The sequence below is a fragment of the Meles meles genome, chromosome 6 (assembly GCF_922984935.1).
Source record: "Meles meles chromosome 6, mMelMel3.1 paternal haplotype, whole genome shotgun sequence".
Lineage (NCBI taxonomy): Eukaryota > Metazoa > Chordata > Mammalia > Carnivora > Mustelidae > Meles > Meles meles.
Genome location: NC_060071.1, coordinates 141652483 through 141665807, shown reverse-complemented (window position 1 = coordinate 141665807; position 13325 = coordinate 141652483). Strand labels below are relative to the sequence as shown.

The 13325-nt window shown below is 47.4% G+C and overlaps 1 protein-coding gene across 1 annotated transcript; it reads left to right on the top strand.

Annotated features, from left to right (window-relative positions):
* The first annotated feature begins 1569 nt into the window (after positions 1 to 1569).
* LOC123944936 (serpin A9-like) lies at positions 1570 to 11591 on the top strand. Its single transcript, XM_046010412.1, has 4 exons — positions 1570 to 2239; positions 7711 to 7984; positions 9877 to 10024; positions 11388 to 11591. Exons 1-4 carry the CDS (start codon positions 1570 to 1572, stop codon positions 11589 to 11591), a joined length of 1296 nt encoding a protein of 431 aa, XP_045866368.1.
* Positions 11592 to 13325: the final 1734 nt, after the last annotated feature.

Genomic DNA, 13325 nt, shown 5'->3' with positions numbered 1-13325 from the left:
AGGAGCAGAACCTGCGGTTGGATGTGGTTTTCAGCCTGGTTGGGAACTCAGCGTGAGTGGCAGCAGGGTGGGCCCGTGGTTTCCTCTTTCACACGACCCAAGCTAACACAGCAGGCCCCCAGGCCACCACACTACAGGCCACCAGGTCCTATAGACCCCGCATTCTCACACAGCGTCCCGAGCACCCGCAGCCCATCACAGGGTTCATCAAATAGGAGGAACTCAGGGATTTCGTCCCAAGTGCCTCCTTCCTTCAGTCCCTTCCACCCTGGTTGAACACCGTTCCACACAGGCCAGGGCAGGAAGCGTCTCCTGCCACCCCTACATGGGGCCATGTGCCCGAGGTGGGAGGAGCAGGGAAGGACACATGTGGCTCCCAGAACAGTCCTTGGACACTCCTTTTGGACAGAAACACTCCTCAGCTTTCCCTCTGTGGATCCTGTGGGCAGAATCAAGTCTGTACTTCCTGCCGGTGGCCCCGTCTCTGCAGCCCGCCTCACGCGCCCCCGCCTATAAGACAAAAATCACCCAGTTAGATAAACGGCAATGGGGATGGTTTTGCAGTTTTGCCAAAGAATTACTCACTTGGCAAAAAGATTCTTTGTATAGTTCCTTCTGATCTTCATCACATCTGGTATGATCTAGTATTACTCGATTTACATAAATTGCATTTCGACCAAGAGGTTGTTGGGAGCTTGGCTAGGTCCTTAGGACTGTCCCGGCAGAGACCAGTGACTTCATCACGCTCAATCCTCTGAATACCTAGATACGGTACAGACCATCCCCCCAGAGCCAAAAAAGAAAACCGAAGTCCAGAGAAGCTAAAACTTGCCCATCATGAGCCTCAGAGTGAGATGTAGCCCAGCACTGCCCCGCTCCAGAACGACCAACATGTCCACCTGCCTCCAGCTCGCCTGGTCCAAAATGCTCCTGGTGCATCAGTCTAGCTGGATGGGGCGTGCAGGGGCCAGGCAGTCACGGCTAGAGCTAGCAGCCCACCAGCAACGAGGCACCTGTCCTCAAGGCCCCTGAGGACTACGGTCCCAGGCCAGCCTGTTGAAGGAAAGCGACACTGCCAGAAAAAGCCGGTGGCTGGGAGTGGGCAGCCACGGCAAGGAAATGATCAGTTCAACACAAAAGGGACCAAGACTATCTCGAGGGATCTCTGAGGGATAAGAGGATACCTTATGGCGGCTGCTAAGATTGGGACTTCGCAGCCTGGTTCCACTGTCTTCCTTTCTGCACAGGAAGCCTACCAAGCAGAAACAGCAAAGAGCGTGGGAGCTGAGATTCGGGATTTTAGACCTGACTTTGAATCCCAGACAAAACATAAACTAGCTGGGTGGCCTGAGGTCAATGATACAACGTCTCTGAGGTCTGTTTGCTTGTTTGTAAGCTAAAGACAATGATAATACCTGCCTTCGTTCATGAGTTCATGAGAGCCAATGAGATTACGGAGTGAACTGCCCGGTTCACCGTCCTGCCTGTCCCCATTCTGTCTTGAATGGGGAGGGGTGTTGTTGCAAGGTCTCCGACTCGGCAGCCAGACGCTCTGCTCACCTTCCCTCGATGGTTCTCTCCTCTCTTGCAGACTCACCTCGTTCCACAATGGCACCGGCCTTTTATGGAGTTTTCCTCGCTGTCAGCATCTGCGCTGTAATCCACTGTGTGCCCCCACCCGGGACCCCCAGCAGGGGATCCCTCTGCCCATCCTCCTCAAGGATCACCGCTGCCTCCCGGCTGTCCTCTAGCAACACCAACTTCGCCTTCCGCCTGTACCGGAGGCTGGTTTTGAAGACTCCGGACCAGAATGTCTTCTTCTCCCCACTGAGTGTCTCCGCTTCCCTGGCCATGCTATCCCTCGGGGCCCGCTCAGCCACCAGGACCCAGATCCTCCAGAGCCTGGGGTTCAACCTCACGCACGTGCCAGAGCCCGCCATCCACCAGGCCTTCCAGCACCTGCTCCAGTCGCTCAGAGCCCCCAGTGCAGACCTGGACCTGAGGATGGGGAGTGTCCTCTTCCTCAAAAAGGAGCTGCGGCTGCAGGCAAATTTCTTGGACAATATCAAGAGGCTGTATGCGTCCAAAATCTTTTCTATAGATTTCTCGAGCACCTCCACTGCCCGGGAGAAGATCAACAGCTATGTGGAGAAGGAGACCGAAGGCAAGGTGGTAGACTTAATCCAAGGCCTTGAACCTCTGACGGTCATGGTCCTGGTGAACCACATTTTCTTTAAAGGTAAGGCTCTGAGGGCTTGATTTTTATTTTAACCTTGTTTCCCCCTCACTCCCCAGTTGAATAGGCTAAACAAACCCTAGACAGCACAGTCAGGTAGTGGCAAGTCTGGATTCGGACCAGCCTCGTAGCAAGCTGGCTGCATGACTGTTGGCCACATCCTAGTCCCTCTCTCAGCTTCAGTTGATCGATGATGGGGGCTCGTTCAGCTCTGACCTTGGATAGTCTAGTTATGTGTCCCGAGGGGCTGACATTGGGTTCAGTGGGCAGCCCACGGAGAAAATCTTCTGGAAATGAGCTTGTAAGGACCTCATCTCTTGCTCCCACCAGCATCCTTGGTGCCTCCCGAAGGTTTCGAGGAGGGGTGCAGAGCTCTCTGACAACCCCGCTTCAGAGGGAATTCCACAGGCCAGAGCACTTTTGGAGGCGTGCAAGTGCAGACAGGCCTGGATGATTGCCATTCACAGCCCCCCTCAGCGCATCGGTCTAGAACTTTACAGTTTACAGACACACTGCTGCAGCAGAATGGACACGGGCTTTGAAGTCAGACAGCCCCAGGTCTGAATTCTCCCTCTTCCCCTTACTTGCTTCATGATTCTGGCCGCATTGCCTTACAAGATCTCTCCTGTATTGGGAGCCTGATGTGTGCGAGCCTCTGTGCTAACAGGATGGATGATGACGGAGCCAACTTTAGCAGAATCGTCATGGACACTACTGTTTCATCCCTCCCTCCTCCCTTTCTCCTTCCCTTCCTTTCTCCCTCCTGCCATTCATCCCTCCCCCACTTACCTTTCCCTCTATCTGCCTCTTCACCTTCCCACCCATGTATCCATCCATTCTGTAAGGAGGGAGGGGAAGGAAAAGGAATTAACAGGCCGCGAGCCCCTTCTAATTTTCCTGTGTTTTATATATGCTGTTCCATTTCATTTAATCGTATTTTTTTATTGAAATATAATTTACATACCACAAAATCTGCCGAGTTAAATTGCACAATTCAGTGGGATTGGGTTTTGGTACATCCACAAGGTTGTGCAAATACCTCCACTGTGTAATTCCAGAACATTCTCATCACCTCCAAAAGAGACTCTCTATCCTTGAGACTCGCTTCATTTCTGCTCTTCCTTCACCAGAAACAAGCAATCTACTTTCTGTCTCCATAGATTTTCCTATTCTGGACCTTTTCTATAAATAGAATCATACAATACATGGAGGGTTTTGTGTGGACATAGTTTTCAATTCCTTCTACCACGGAGCATGCTTGTAGGACTGTACGGCAAGAGCGCTGGTTTGGAAGGAAACCACCAGACTGTCCTTCAAAGTGCCTCTACTATCTTGCATTCCCACCTGCCGTGGGGGAGTCCCTGTGGTGTCCCATCCTCTCCAGCATTTGGTGTTGTCAGCGTTCCAGACGCGGGCTGTGTGAACGGGTGCGTTGTGGTTGTTTCAATTTGCATTTCCCTGATGACATAGGATATGGAGCCTCTTTTCATGTTTATCTGTCATCTGCCTATCTTCTTTGGTGATCTATCTGTCAAGGTTTTTGGCCCACTTTTTAAAATCCAGTTATTTGTTTTCTTATCTAAGTTTTAAGAGTTCTTTGTACATTTTGGATAACAGTCTTATCAGGCACATATTTTCTCCTAGTATGTTGCTTGGCTTTTCATTCTGTTGACATTTTCTTTCACGGAGCAGAAGTTTTAAATTTTAATGAAGTTCAGCTTATCACTGATTTCTCTCAGGGATCATGCCTTTGGTGTTCTAAAAATTATTGCCATACCCAAAGTCATCTAGTTTTTTCTCCTATATTATCTTCTAGGTGTTCTACAGTTCTGTGTTTTAACTTTAGGTCTGTGATCCATTGAGTTAGTTTTAATGAAAGATAGAAAGTATGTGTCTAGATTCTTTTCTTTTCTTTGCATATGAATGCCGTTGTCTCAACACCGTTTGTCAAAAAGACTATTTCACTCCACTCCTTTGTATCTTTACTCTTTTGTCAAAGATCAGTTGACTCTATTTACATGGGTCTATTTGTAAGCTCTCTCTTTGCTCCATTGATCTGTCCATCTGTTCTTCACCAATACTAGACTGTCTTGAGCACCATAGCTTTAGAGTAAATCTTGAAGTTGGTTATTGTCAGTCCTCCAACTTTGTTCTTCTCCTTCAATGCTGTGTTGCTTATTCTGGGTCTTTCGTGTTTTTCTTTTTTATATAAATTTTAGTATTAGTTTGTTAATATCTATAATACAACCTGCTAAGGTTTTGATTGAGATTGCATTAAATCTACAGATCAAATTGGGAAGAACTGACATTGTAACAATATTGAGTCTTTCTGTTCAAGAACAAGGAATATCTTTCCATTCATTTAGTTCTTTGATTTCATTCCTCAGAGTTTTATAATCTTCTTCAATAGATCTTATACATATTTTGCTAAATGTATAAGCTGTTTTGGGATGCAAATGTAAATGGTATTGTGTTTTTAATGTCAAATTCCATTCGTTCATTGATGGCATATGGAAAAGCATCGACTTTTACATATTAACCTTGTATCTTGCAACCTTGCTTTAATCACCTACGAGTTCCAGGAGTTCTTTTGTTTGTCCACTCTTGGATTTTCTACACAGACGATCATACCATCTGTGAACAAACACAGTTTTATGTCTGCCTTCCCAATCTGTATACTTTTTGTTTCTTTTTTTTTTTTAATCTTATTGCATTAGCTAGAACTTCCAGTAAAATACCAAAAAGGAGTGGCAAGAGGGGACATCCTTGTATTATACCTGGACTTAATGGAAAAGCTTTGCATTTCTCACCATTGAGTCTGACGTTAGCTATAGGCTTTTTGTAGATATTTTAAAACAAATTGAGGAGGTTCTCTTTTACTTCTAGTTTACTGAGAATTTTTACTATGAATGGGTGTTAGATTTTGTCAAATGCTTTTGCTTCATTTATTGATAATGATTACTTTTTCTTGCTTAGCTTCTTGATGATAGATTACATTAATTTATTTTCAAATGTTGAACCAGCCTTACAAACCTGGGATAAACCCCATTTGATTGTGGTGTATAATTATTTTTATACATTATCAAATTTGATTGCTAATATTTTTGTGGAGCATTTTTGCATCTATATTCATAACAGATATTGGTCTGTAGTTTTCCTTTCTTGCAATATCTTTGTCTGATTTGGGTATTAAAATAATGCTGGCTTCATAGAACAAGTTAGGAAGTATTTTCTCTGTTCCTATCCTCTGAAAGACATTGTAAGAATTGGTGTAATTTCTTCCTTAAATGTTTGGTAGACTTCACCAGTGAATCCATCTGGACCTGGTGTTTCCTGTTTTGGAAAGTTATTAATTATTGTCAATTTCTTTAATAGATGTAGGCCTATTCATATTGTCTATTTCTTCTTATGTATTAACAAATTGGAATATCTCATCTAGGTTATCAAATTGGTGGCCATAGAGGTGTTCATAGTATTCCTTTCTTTTCCTTTTAATGTCCACAAAATCTATAGCATTGTTTCTTCTCTTATTTTTGATATTAGTAGATTGTTTGGTCTATACTTTCTTTTTATGTCTCACATTTTTTTTTTGTTAAAGCTAGATTTTTAAAATTATGTAGAGCATAACAAAGAACACAGAGGACATGGAGAGATGGAGAGGAGAGGGAGTTGAGGGAAACTGGAGGGGGAGATGAACCATGAGAGACTGTGGACTCTGAAAAACAACCAGAGGGTTTTGAAGGGGCGGGGGGCAGGTGGGAGGTTGAGGAACCAGGTGGTGGGTAATAGGGAGGGCACGTACTGCATGGAGCACTGGGTGTGGTGCAAAAACAATGAACACTGTTATGCTGAAAATAAACAAATAAAAAAAATTATGTAGTGCAACAACTCTGAGAATCAGATTCTCTCCCTTTCAAGGACTAATTGTTTTTGCTTGTTGCAATAGTTGTTGTCTGTTTAGTGATTTTTCTGAAACAATTAAAGTCTATACTTTGTGATGTGTGACCACCGAAGGGTCTTCTTGTTTAGTTAAGTGGTTAGCTATGATTGGGCAGAGATTCCATATGTGTCTAAAACAAATAAATCTCTTAGTCTGTGCTGAGGGCTTTTGTGTACATAGAGGAGTGTGCCATCAACACTCAACCCAGGCAGTTCATAAATCTGACTCAGTCTTTACTTTCTGTTTATGCAAATCCTCAAAGTCAGCCATAAGTAGGAACTTATAGCCTTCTCACATTTTTTCTCAAATATACATCCAGCTATATACATGCATGCAGCCTCAAAATGCCCAGGATATAGTGGAACTATCCAAATGTCCTAAGGACATCTTATTCTTCAGCTTCTCCTTTCAGAACTTTTGATCACTCTGTGGTTCGTCCCATCTGTTATCCTCACCTGGACAACAATGAAACTAAAACACTTGCCTGTGATTGTTTCTAACAAAAATCCCAAGCCCCTGAGAAGAAGACTTTAGCACTGAGTGAGCACCAGTCAACCTTGGAAATGGGGGTCTTCCAGATAACTACAGAGGTCAAGTGATAAAAATGAGTCTTTGAAAGTTATTCTCTCAATGATTTGGGGAATATAGGCTGCTATTTTTCAAGGCTACTGCTGAGGTGGAGAGCAGAGGGTAGAACTGGCTCAGGTTAAAATAACCATGAAGTTGACTGTTCTTGAGATTCAGCCATTTTTCTTGAATTAACTGCCCCCAGGTAGCTGTAAGCCTTTGGTTAATTTCCAGCGTTCCAAAAAAGTTGATTCTGAATATCTTTGCCAGTTTTTCTTATTGTCCTAATGGAAGGGGGAAAACACAGATGTCCTTACTCTGTCATAGTTGCATGCCACCCCTGCTCCCAACCCATGCTGTTAACCTTTTTGATTAATCTGTTGTTTGTCCCAACTCTTATCTACTGCCTCCGGAAGCTGCAAAAATTTGTCACCACCTGTGACTCTTTTTGACTAATTTCCTCCAAGGAATAGGCTTTTTGCCTTGGTTGAACTCCAAATCAGATCAAACACAGGCAATTTTGCAAGTGATGCCTTCCAGGGAAGCACAAGATGGGTCAAATAACAGTTCTCTGAGAATGAGTCTTTGAACGGGTTCCAGCCCTATTTTTTCCCCTTCAGTGGCTGCCAGCCTGCTGGATTTCACCACAAATGCAGGCTATTATTTTTCAAGGCTATTATTGAAGAGCTAGGATAAGAGAAATGGAACTAGGGCAAGTCAAAACACCATAAAGCTCAATTTCTTACCAAGATTTAGCCGCTTCCATTTAATAAACTGCCCCATAATTTGCTTAACGAGTTTGTTTAATTTCCAGAATTCTAAAGAAGTTTATTCTGACCACTGTGGGCAGTTTTTTCATGGCTTTTATGGGGGAGAGAGTTTTCAGAGATCCCTACTTCATCATTTTCGTTGTCCTCCGCTTACTATCTACTTAGACATAAAGACCTCTCTTCTCTCTCCATGCTAGCCAAGTGGGAAAAGCCCTTTAACCCTGGCTCTACGAGGAAGAGCTCCCCATTCCTGGTGGGCAAGAAGACCACTGTGAAGGTCTCAATGATGCAGCAGGTGGAAGAGTTTGCCTTTGGAGTGGATCCAAAACTGAACTGCTCCGTGCTGCGGATGGACTATGGCAGACACACTGCAGCCTTCTTTGTCCTCCCTGGCCAGGGCAAGATGAGGCAGCTGGAACAGGCCTTGTCAGCCAGGACACTGAGGAATTGGAGCCACTTACTCCAGAAAAGGTGGGAATCTGTGTCCGTCTCCTGGGGCCTGAGGCATGTGGTGGGGTACCTCCAAGGACAGGGGAAAGACCATGATAGCAGCTGTTGAATGCCAATGGAGCCCCGGCTGCCTGCTGGATAGGGAACGTGGGGCTGTGGTCTCACTTCAGCTTCACAATCACCTGACAGATGATGAGCACTATCATCCCCACACATAGATAAGGAAGTAGAGGCTCTAGGAGGGGAGGCGAATTGCCCAAGGCCATGTAGCTAATATGTCCCCACAACACTATTATGTCCTTGTAGTGATTCCATCTCAGGAGAACTCACTCTACCAGCCAATCTGATATTAAATTCCATGGAATAATTCCATAAAAACAAACCAGCAAAAAAAAAGCACCAGTGTTCACCTAGAAAATTAGGATAATACTGCTACTCAACCCAGAAGTTGTTGAAAAGATAAAACAAGTTACTATTTATAAAGTGCTTAGAACAGTGCCAGAAAGATCATATGTGATCGATAATGTTAGCCAATAGTAAGATTATTATTAGTTCTGTATCTATTTTGGAGACCATCAAAAGACTATTAACCATAAGATAAAAAGGAAAGTCAAAGTCTTATGTACAATCTCTTAGCAATATTTTCTTGGCCTCGCTGGCACCATTCCCAGGTGCCCAAGATCCAGGCGGAGACAAGACAGGATCAGGGTTAACTGTAACTCAAGAAGACAAAGTTCAGTGCCCCAGGGGAAGCCCAGGCAGTGTGCTGAGGAGCTTCTGAGCAAAGAGAGATAGCTTTTAGCTGGGATCCATGGTGGGCTTCAAGGAGGTGGTGATGTGAGTCAGGAGCATAGGTAGGACGTGAAGGTACAGATAGGCTTGGGAAGGGCAGTCCCAGTAAAGGAAACAGCGCTGGCAAAGAGGCATAGCTGGGAACCAAAGAACACTATAGGATGCTTCAGAGATTTGTCCTCTGACTGCTGCCACGGCTGGACAGGCAGCATGGAGGCTGGGGCAGGGGGCAGTGTGTGAAGAGCGGCAGATGGACCAGAGAGGAGATGGCCAGGCCAGCACAGGGGACCATAACCAGGAAGAGAGAGCTGTCCATTGTGCTAGATGCCCATCGGTGAGGACGTACCAGCACTTCTGTGCTTTCATTTCTGTGACTTACCAAGTACATGACCTTGGGCAAAGCCATAAAACAATCTTAACATATTTAAAATGGAAATGAAGCTCATGAAAGTGCCTGGGACGGTGCCTGACACACAGTAAGTGCTCAGAAAATGTGGGCTTTTCATTCTTGGTTCAGGGAAACCATTGCAGAGGAAGGAAAAAAATTATGCTGCACTCCAGGGCTGTGCTGTCCAACTACTAACCCCATGCAGTTATAAATTTAAATGAATAAAAATTGGTAAAACTACAGGTTTTTTCCCCTCATTGGCACTAGCCACATTTAAAGGGTTCAGTAACCCCGTGTGGCCAGTTGCCAACATCCTGGTCAGCACAGACAGAATCTTTCCAACCTTGCAGAAAGTTCTGCTGGACTCTGCTGCTCTCAGTGTTTGGCAGGGTTTGTCTCAGGAAGGGTTGGGGGAGACAGCGGACACAATGTCCATCACTGCCTGGTGACCCCACTGGTCATTTCCATAGGACCCCTTGCTGGGCCCCCGTCTATGGTCTGTCCCTTACTTTATTTTGGTCCCCCACTTCTTTCTTCTATATGAAGCCAGACCTGCTCATCCAAGGAGCTTACCTCCAGAGCAACCTGGGTCGGATCTGGGATGTGTTGACCACTTTAACAGCAACCAGCAAAAGCTAGAAGAAGAACAACGTCTCCCAAAATGCTACCGAGAAGCAGAGCTAGAGACCAAAGGCCTTATGACCTCACATTGTCTTTTTCCCCATCTCCACAGGTGGATAGAGGTGTTCATTCCAAAGTTCTCCATTTCTGCCTCCTATGACCTAGAAACCATCCTCCCAAAGATGGGCATCCGTGATGCCTTCGATAAAAATGCTGATTTTTCCGGAATCACAAAGAGAGACTTCCTGCAGCTTTCCAAAGTGAGTTGATCCATGAGAACATTTGCCTGAGCTGGAAGGGACTATGGAGACTGGCTAATCGAGCCCTCACATCTCACTGATAAGGAAACATAGACCCTGAGAGGCAAACTGACCTCTCTATGGCAGAAGTAGGGCTAAATTTCAAGGTTTCCAGGCCTGTGGCTTTATGGCCATCATCCTTCTGATACACAGGCAACTTGCATCCCTCTTCCAATTAATGTTCCTAAGATCCAGCTACCGTTCCTTGAAAACTAGGCCTGTCCTAGGAAGGCAACCCTTCCACCTCGAGACCTGCCACAGATGAGCGGATGCCCACCTGCCATTCGGCCTCACCTCCCTGAACCCTGCGGCCATACACTGAAGTCACATCGGCTGCCCAGGGGTCATTCGTACCCTGTAGAAGTGCTGTGTTTGGCTTGCAATCTTAAAAAGAAAAAGACAGAGCCTATTTCTACCATGTAGGCTACTGGACCTCCAAGGAGAGATTTCTGATTGTCTTGAAAGAAATCACGGAGTCACATTCCCACATGGCAACAGTGCACCCAAACCTCTATAGAATCGATTAGCCAGACCTGAGCCGTGAGCATCCCTCTTAGGGAGAGGGGACCCTCCAGGGGCCCTGTGTGCCTGCCCCCCCCCCCCCCGCTCTTACAAAAGGTCTGGTTCTTGTCTGCTTAGGAGTTTCTGATCCCTGATGGAAAAATGTATCTTGATGATAGACTAGAATGGTCAGAAGTGGTCCTGGGTCACTGAAGGGGGCTTTGTCATTGGAGTCCGGGGAAAGAATGCAGAGGTCCCAATGGCATATGCTGAGTGTAACCGTCATTTTCCCATCATGTATTTATGGCACATACAAACAGCAGCGGCTGTAATTGCCTGGAGTTCTCAGGCCCCCTGAAGCTGGGGAGGGCGTGGGCCCCTGGTGAAGTCCCTTTCCCTAGAAGACCCAGAAAGGAGCCACTATGTAATGACACCAACCCTGTGTCTCCCAGGCAACCATGTAGCAATACTGTGGCACCCGTATGTTGCCTGATCTCCTTTAATTCACCCATGACCTTGTGGGAAATACACCAGGACGATGACCCTTTCAGAGATTTGGAAAGTGATGTCAGCAGTCCTTAAGTAACCTCTGTGCCAATAAAGTGGCAGAACTGGGACACAACCCTAAGCTTTCCGGTGTGCATTTGCAACCACTGGACTCGTAGGGACCCAGTTCACCATCTCAGCAGCAGGTGCACACCCCATGCCCCGCACCGGGGGCAGCAAGCCGGAGGGGCATCACCATCCCCGAGGTAGAACCCGAGGCTCAGTGAAGTAGAGCTGCCTCCGTGGGGGCCGCTGACGTCTGTTTTTCCCTTGGCAGGCTGCCCACAAGGCTGTGCTGGACGTCAGCGAGGAAGGTACAGAAGCCGCAGCGGCCACGGCCACCAAGTTCATAGTCCGCTCGAAGGACGGCCCCTCTCACACCGTCGTCCACTTCAATCGGCCCTTCCTGCTGCTGCTGATCAACAGAGCCACAGAGGCTGTTCTCTTCCTTGGGAAAGTTGAAAATCCCACGAAATTCTAGGAGGAAACCTCCTGCTGACGCAGTCCACATTGAAAACTCCCAGGAAATAAACCATGTTGCGATGATCTCAGTATGACTTGAAGACGTGTCTCCTTCTGCTCTGAGGGTCTGCCTGACCCCAGCAGAGCTGCATCTGCTCCTGGGACGCCCCTCTGAGGGCTCACTCAGTGAAAGTCGGCAGAGATCTGGGTCACAACCCCGAGTCACAAAGCCCGTTCATCCCCCCGTCGCTTCTCTTCTCTACAAATCCTCCCGGTAACTAGCCTTATGGACGTTTCTGGTGGGCATATTCCCATTCCTCGAAGCCCCCAGGAACAATAATCTGCAGGGCAGTCACTGTATGGCAGAGTTATAGGAAAGAAGTCAATACACCTAAAAGGAGGATGTGGCCAAGAATGATGTTCCCACATGCCTTCAAGGTCCAAATCTGATTATGGTTATGGACCAACTCCCAGTGTCAGGTTGTCATGATATGACATCTCAGCACCTGAGTGAATCCATTCATCCATCCTTTCCTTTCCTTTTCTCTTCTGAAGATTTTATTTATTTATTCGTTTCTTTGACAGAAAGAGAGAGAGAGAAAACAGGGGGTCAGTGGAGGGATAGGGAGAAGCAGGGTCCCCACTGAGCAGGAAACCCAAGGCGGGGCTCCATCCCAGGACCCTGGGACCACGACCTGAGCCGAAGGCAGGTGCTTAGCCGACTGAGCCACCCAGGCGCTCCTCATTCATCCATTTCAACAAAAACTCGCTGAGCACCTCCGTTGTGCCTAGAGTGAGTGAGTCAGACAGACAAGGTCCCTGCCCCACCCCGGGCCTAAACGGGGATGATGGACCCCCATGACAACCACACAAACTTATAAGTAAATCAATGACGGGGGCTGTGAAGACAGAGAGGAGAGTGGGGGGTGGGACAGAAGAGGGGCCCTGAGAGCGCAAAGCCTGAGTTAGCAACGAGCCGTCGGGCAGGGACAGAAAGAGGTCCCTGGGGCTGGCATGGTCTAACCAAGGCCAGAGAAGTGCAAGGAGGTCAGCATCGTTGGTGGGTTTGGTGGGGGCTCCACGAAACTGGGTGAGTGTCTCAGACTGGAAGATGCAAGGGCTAGTGTCTGGGTCGTGACGACCTCTCTGGGGCGGGGGGTGCCGTGGCTCTCCGGCCAGGCTTCATCAGAGCTGGCTGCCTTCCTGGCTCTGATGACACACACAGCCCCCTGGGTGCCCAACTTCCTCCCTGATGACTCCTGGGGACCACAGCCCGGCTCCCTGACTCTGAATCCCAAAACCATGTGGTGCAGCAGAAAACCGTGGGACTGGGCAAAGACAACCCCACCATCCCTCCCTGCTCTCTGCCACCCAGGCTGTCCTGGCTCCTTCTGCTTCCCCTTTCCTTACCAAGGGCCTCTCCTGCAGCCTCTGCTGGAGCCTCCCAGGCCATCAGATCCAGAGATTCTTTTTGGGGGGACACTGGTGCCCTACATCACCTTAACATGCCAGGGCTCTTGCGCTGGCTTTCCTGAGCCCTTCTACCCAAGAAGAGAGCAAACAGAAGGGGGTTATGCTGGATAGCTGGAGAGGAGCTTCATGGGAGCCCCGACCCTCCCCACCCACACTCCCACCTTCTTTTACAAACAGGAGAACAGAGAGCAGAAGCAACTAGCTCGGGCCACAGCAGCTCTCTGGGGAGAATCAGACCTGGGACCGGAGCCCAGGTACTGGGGTCGCCAATACTGACTTT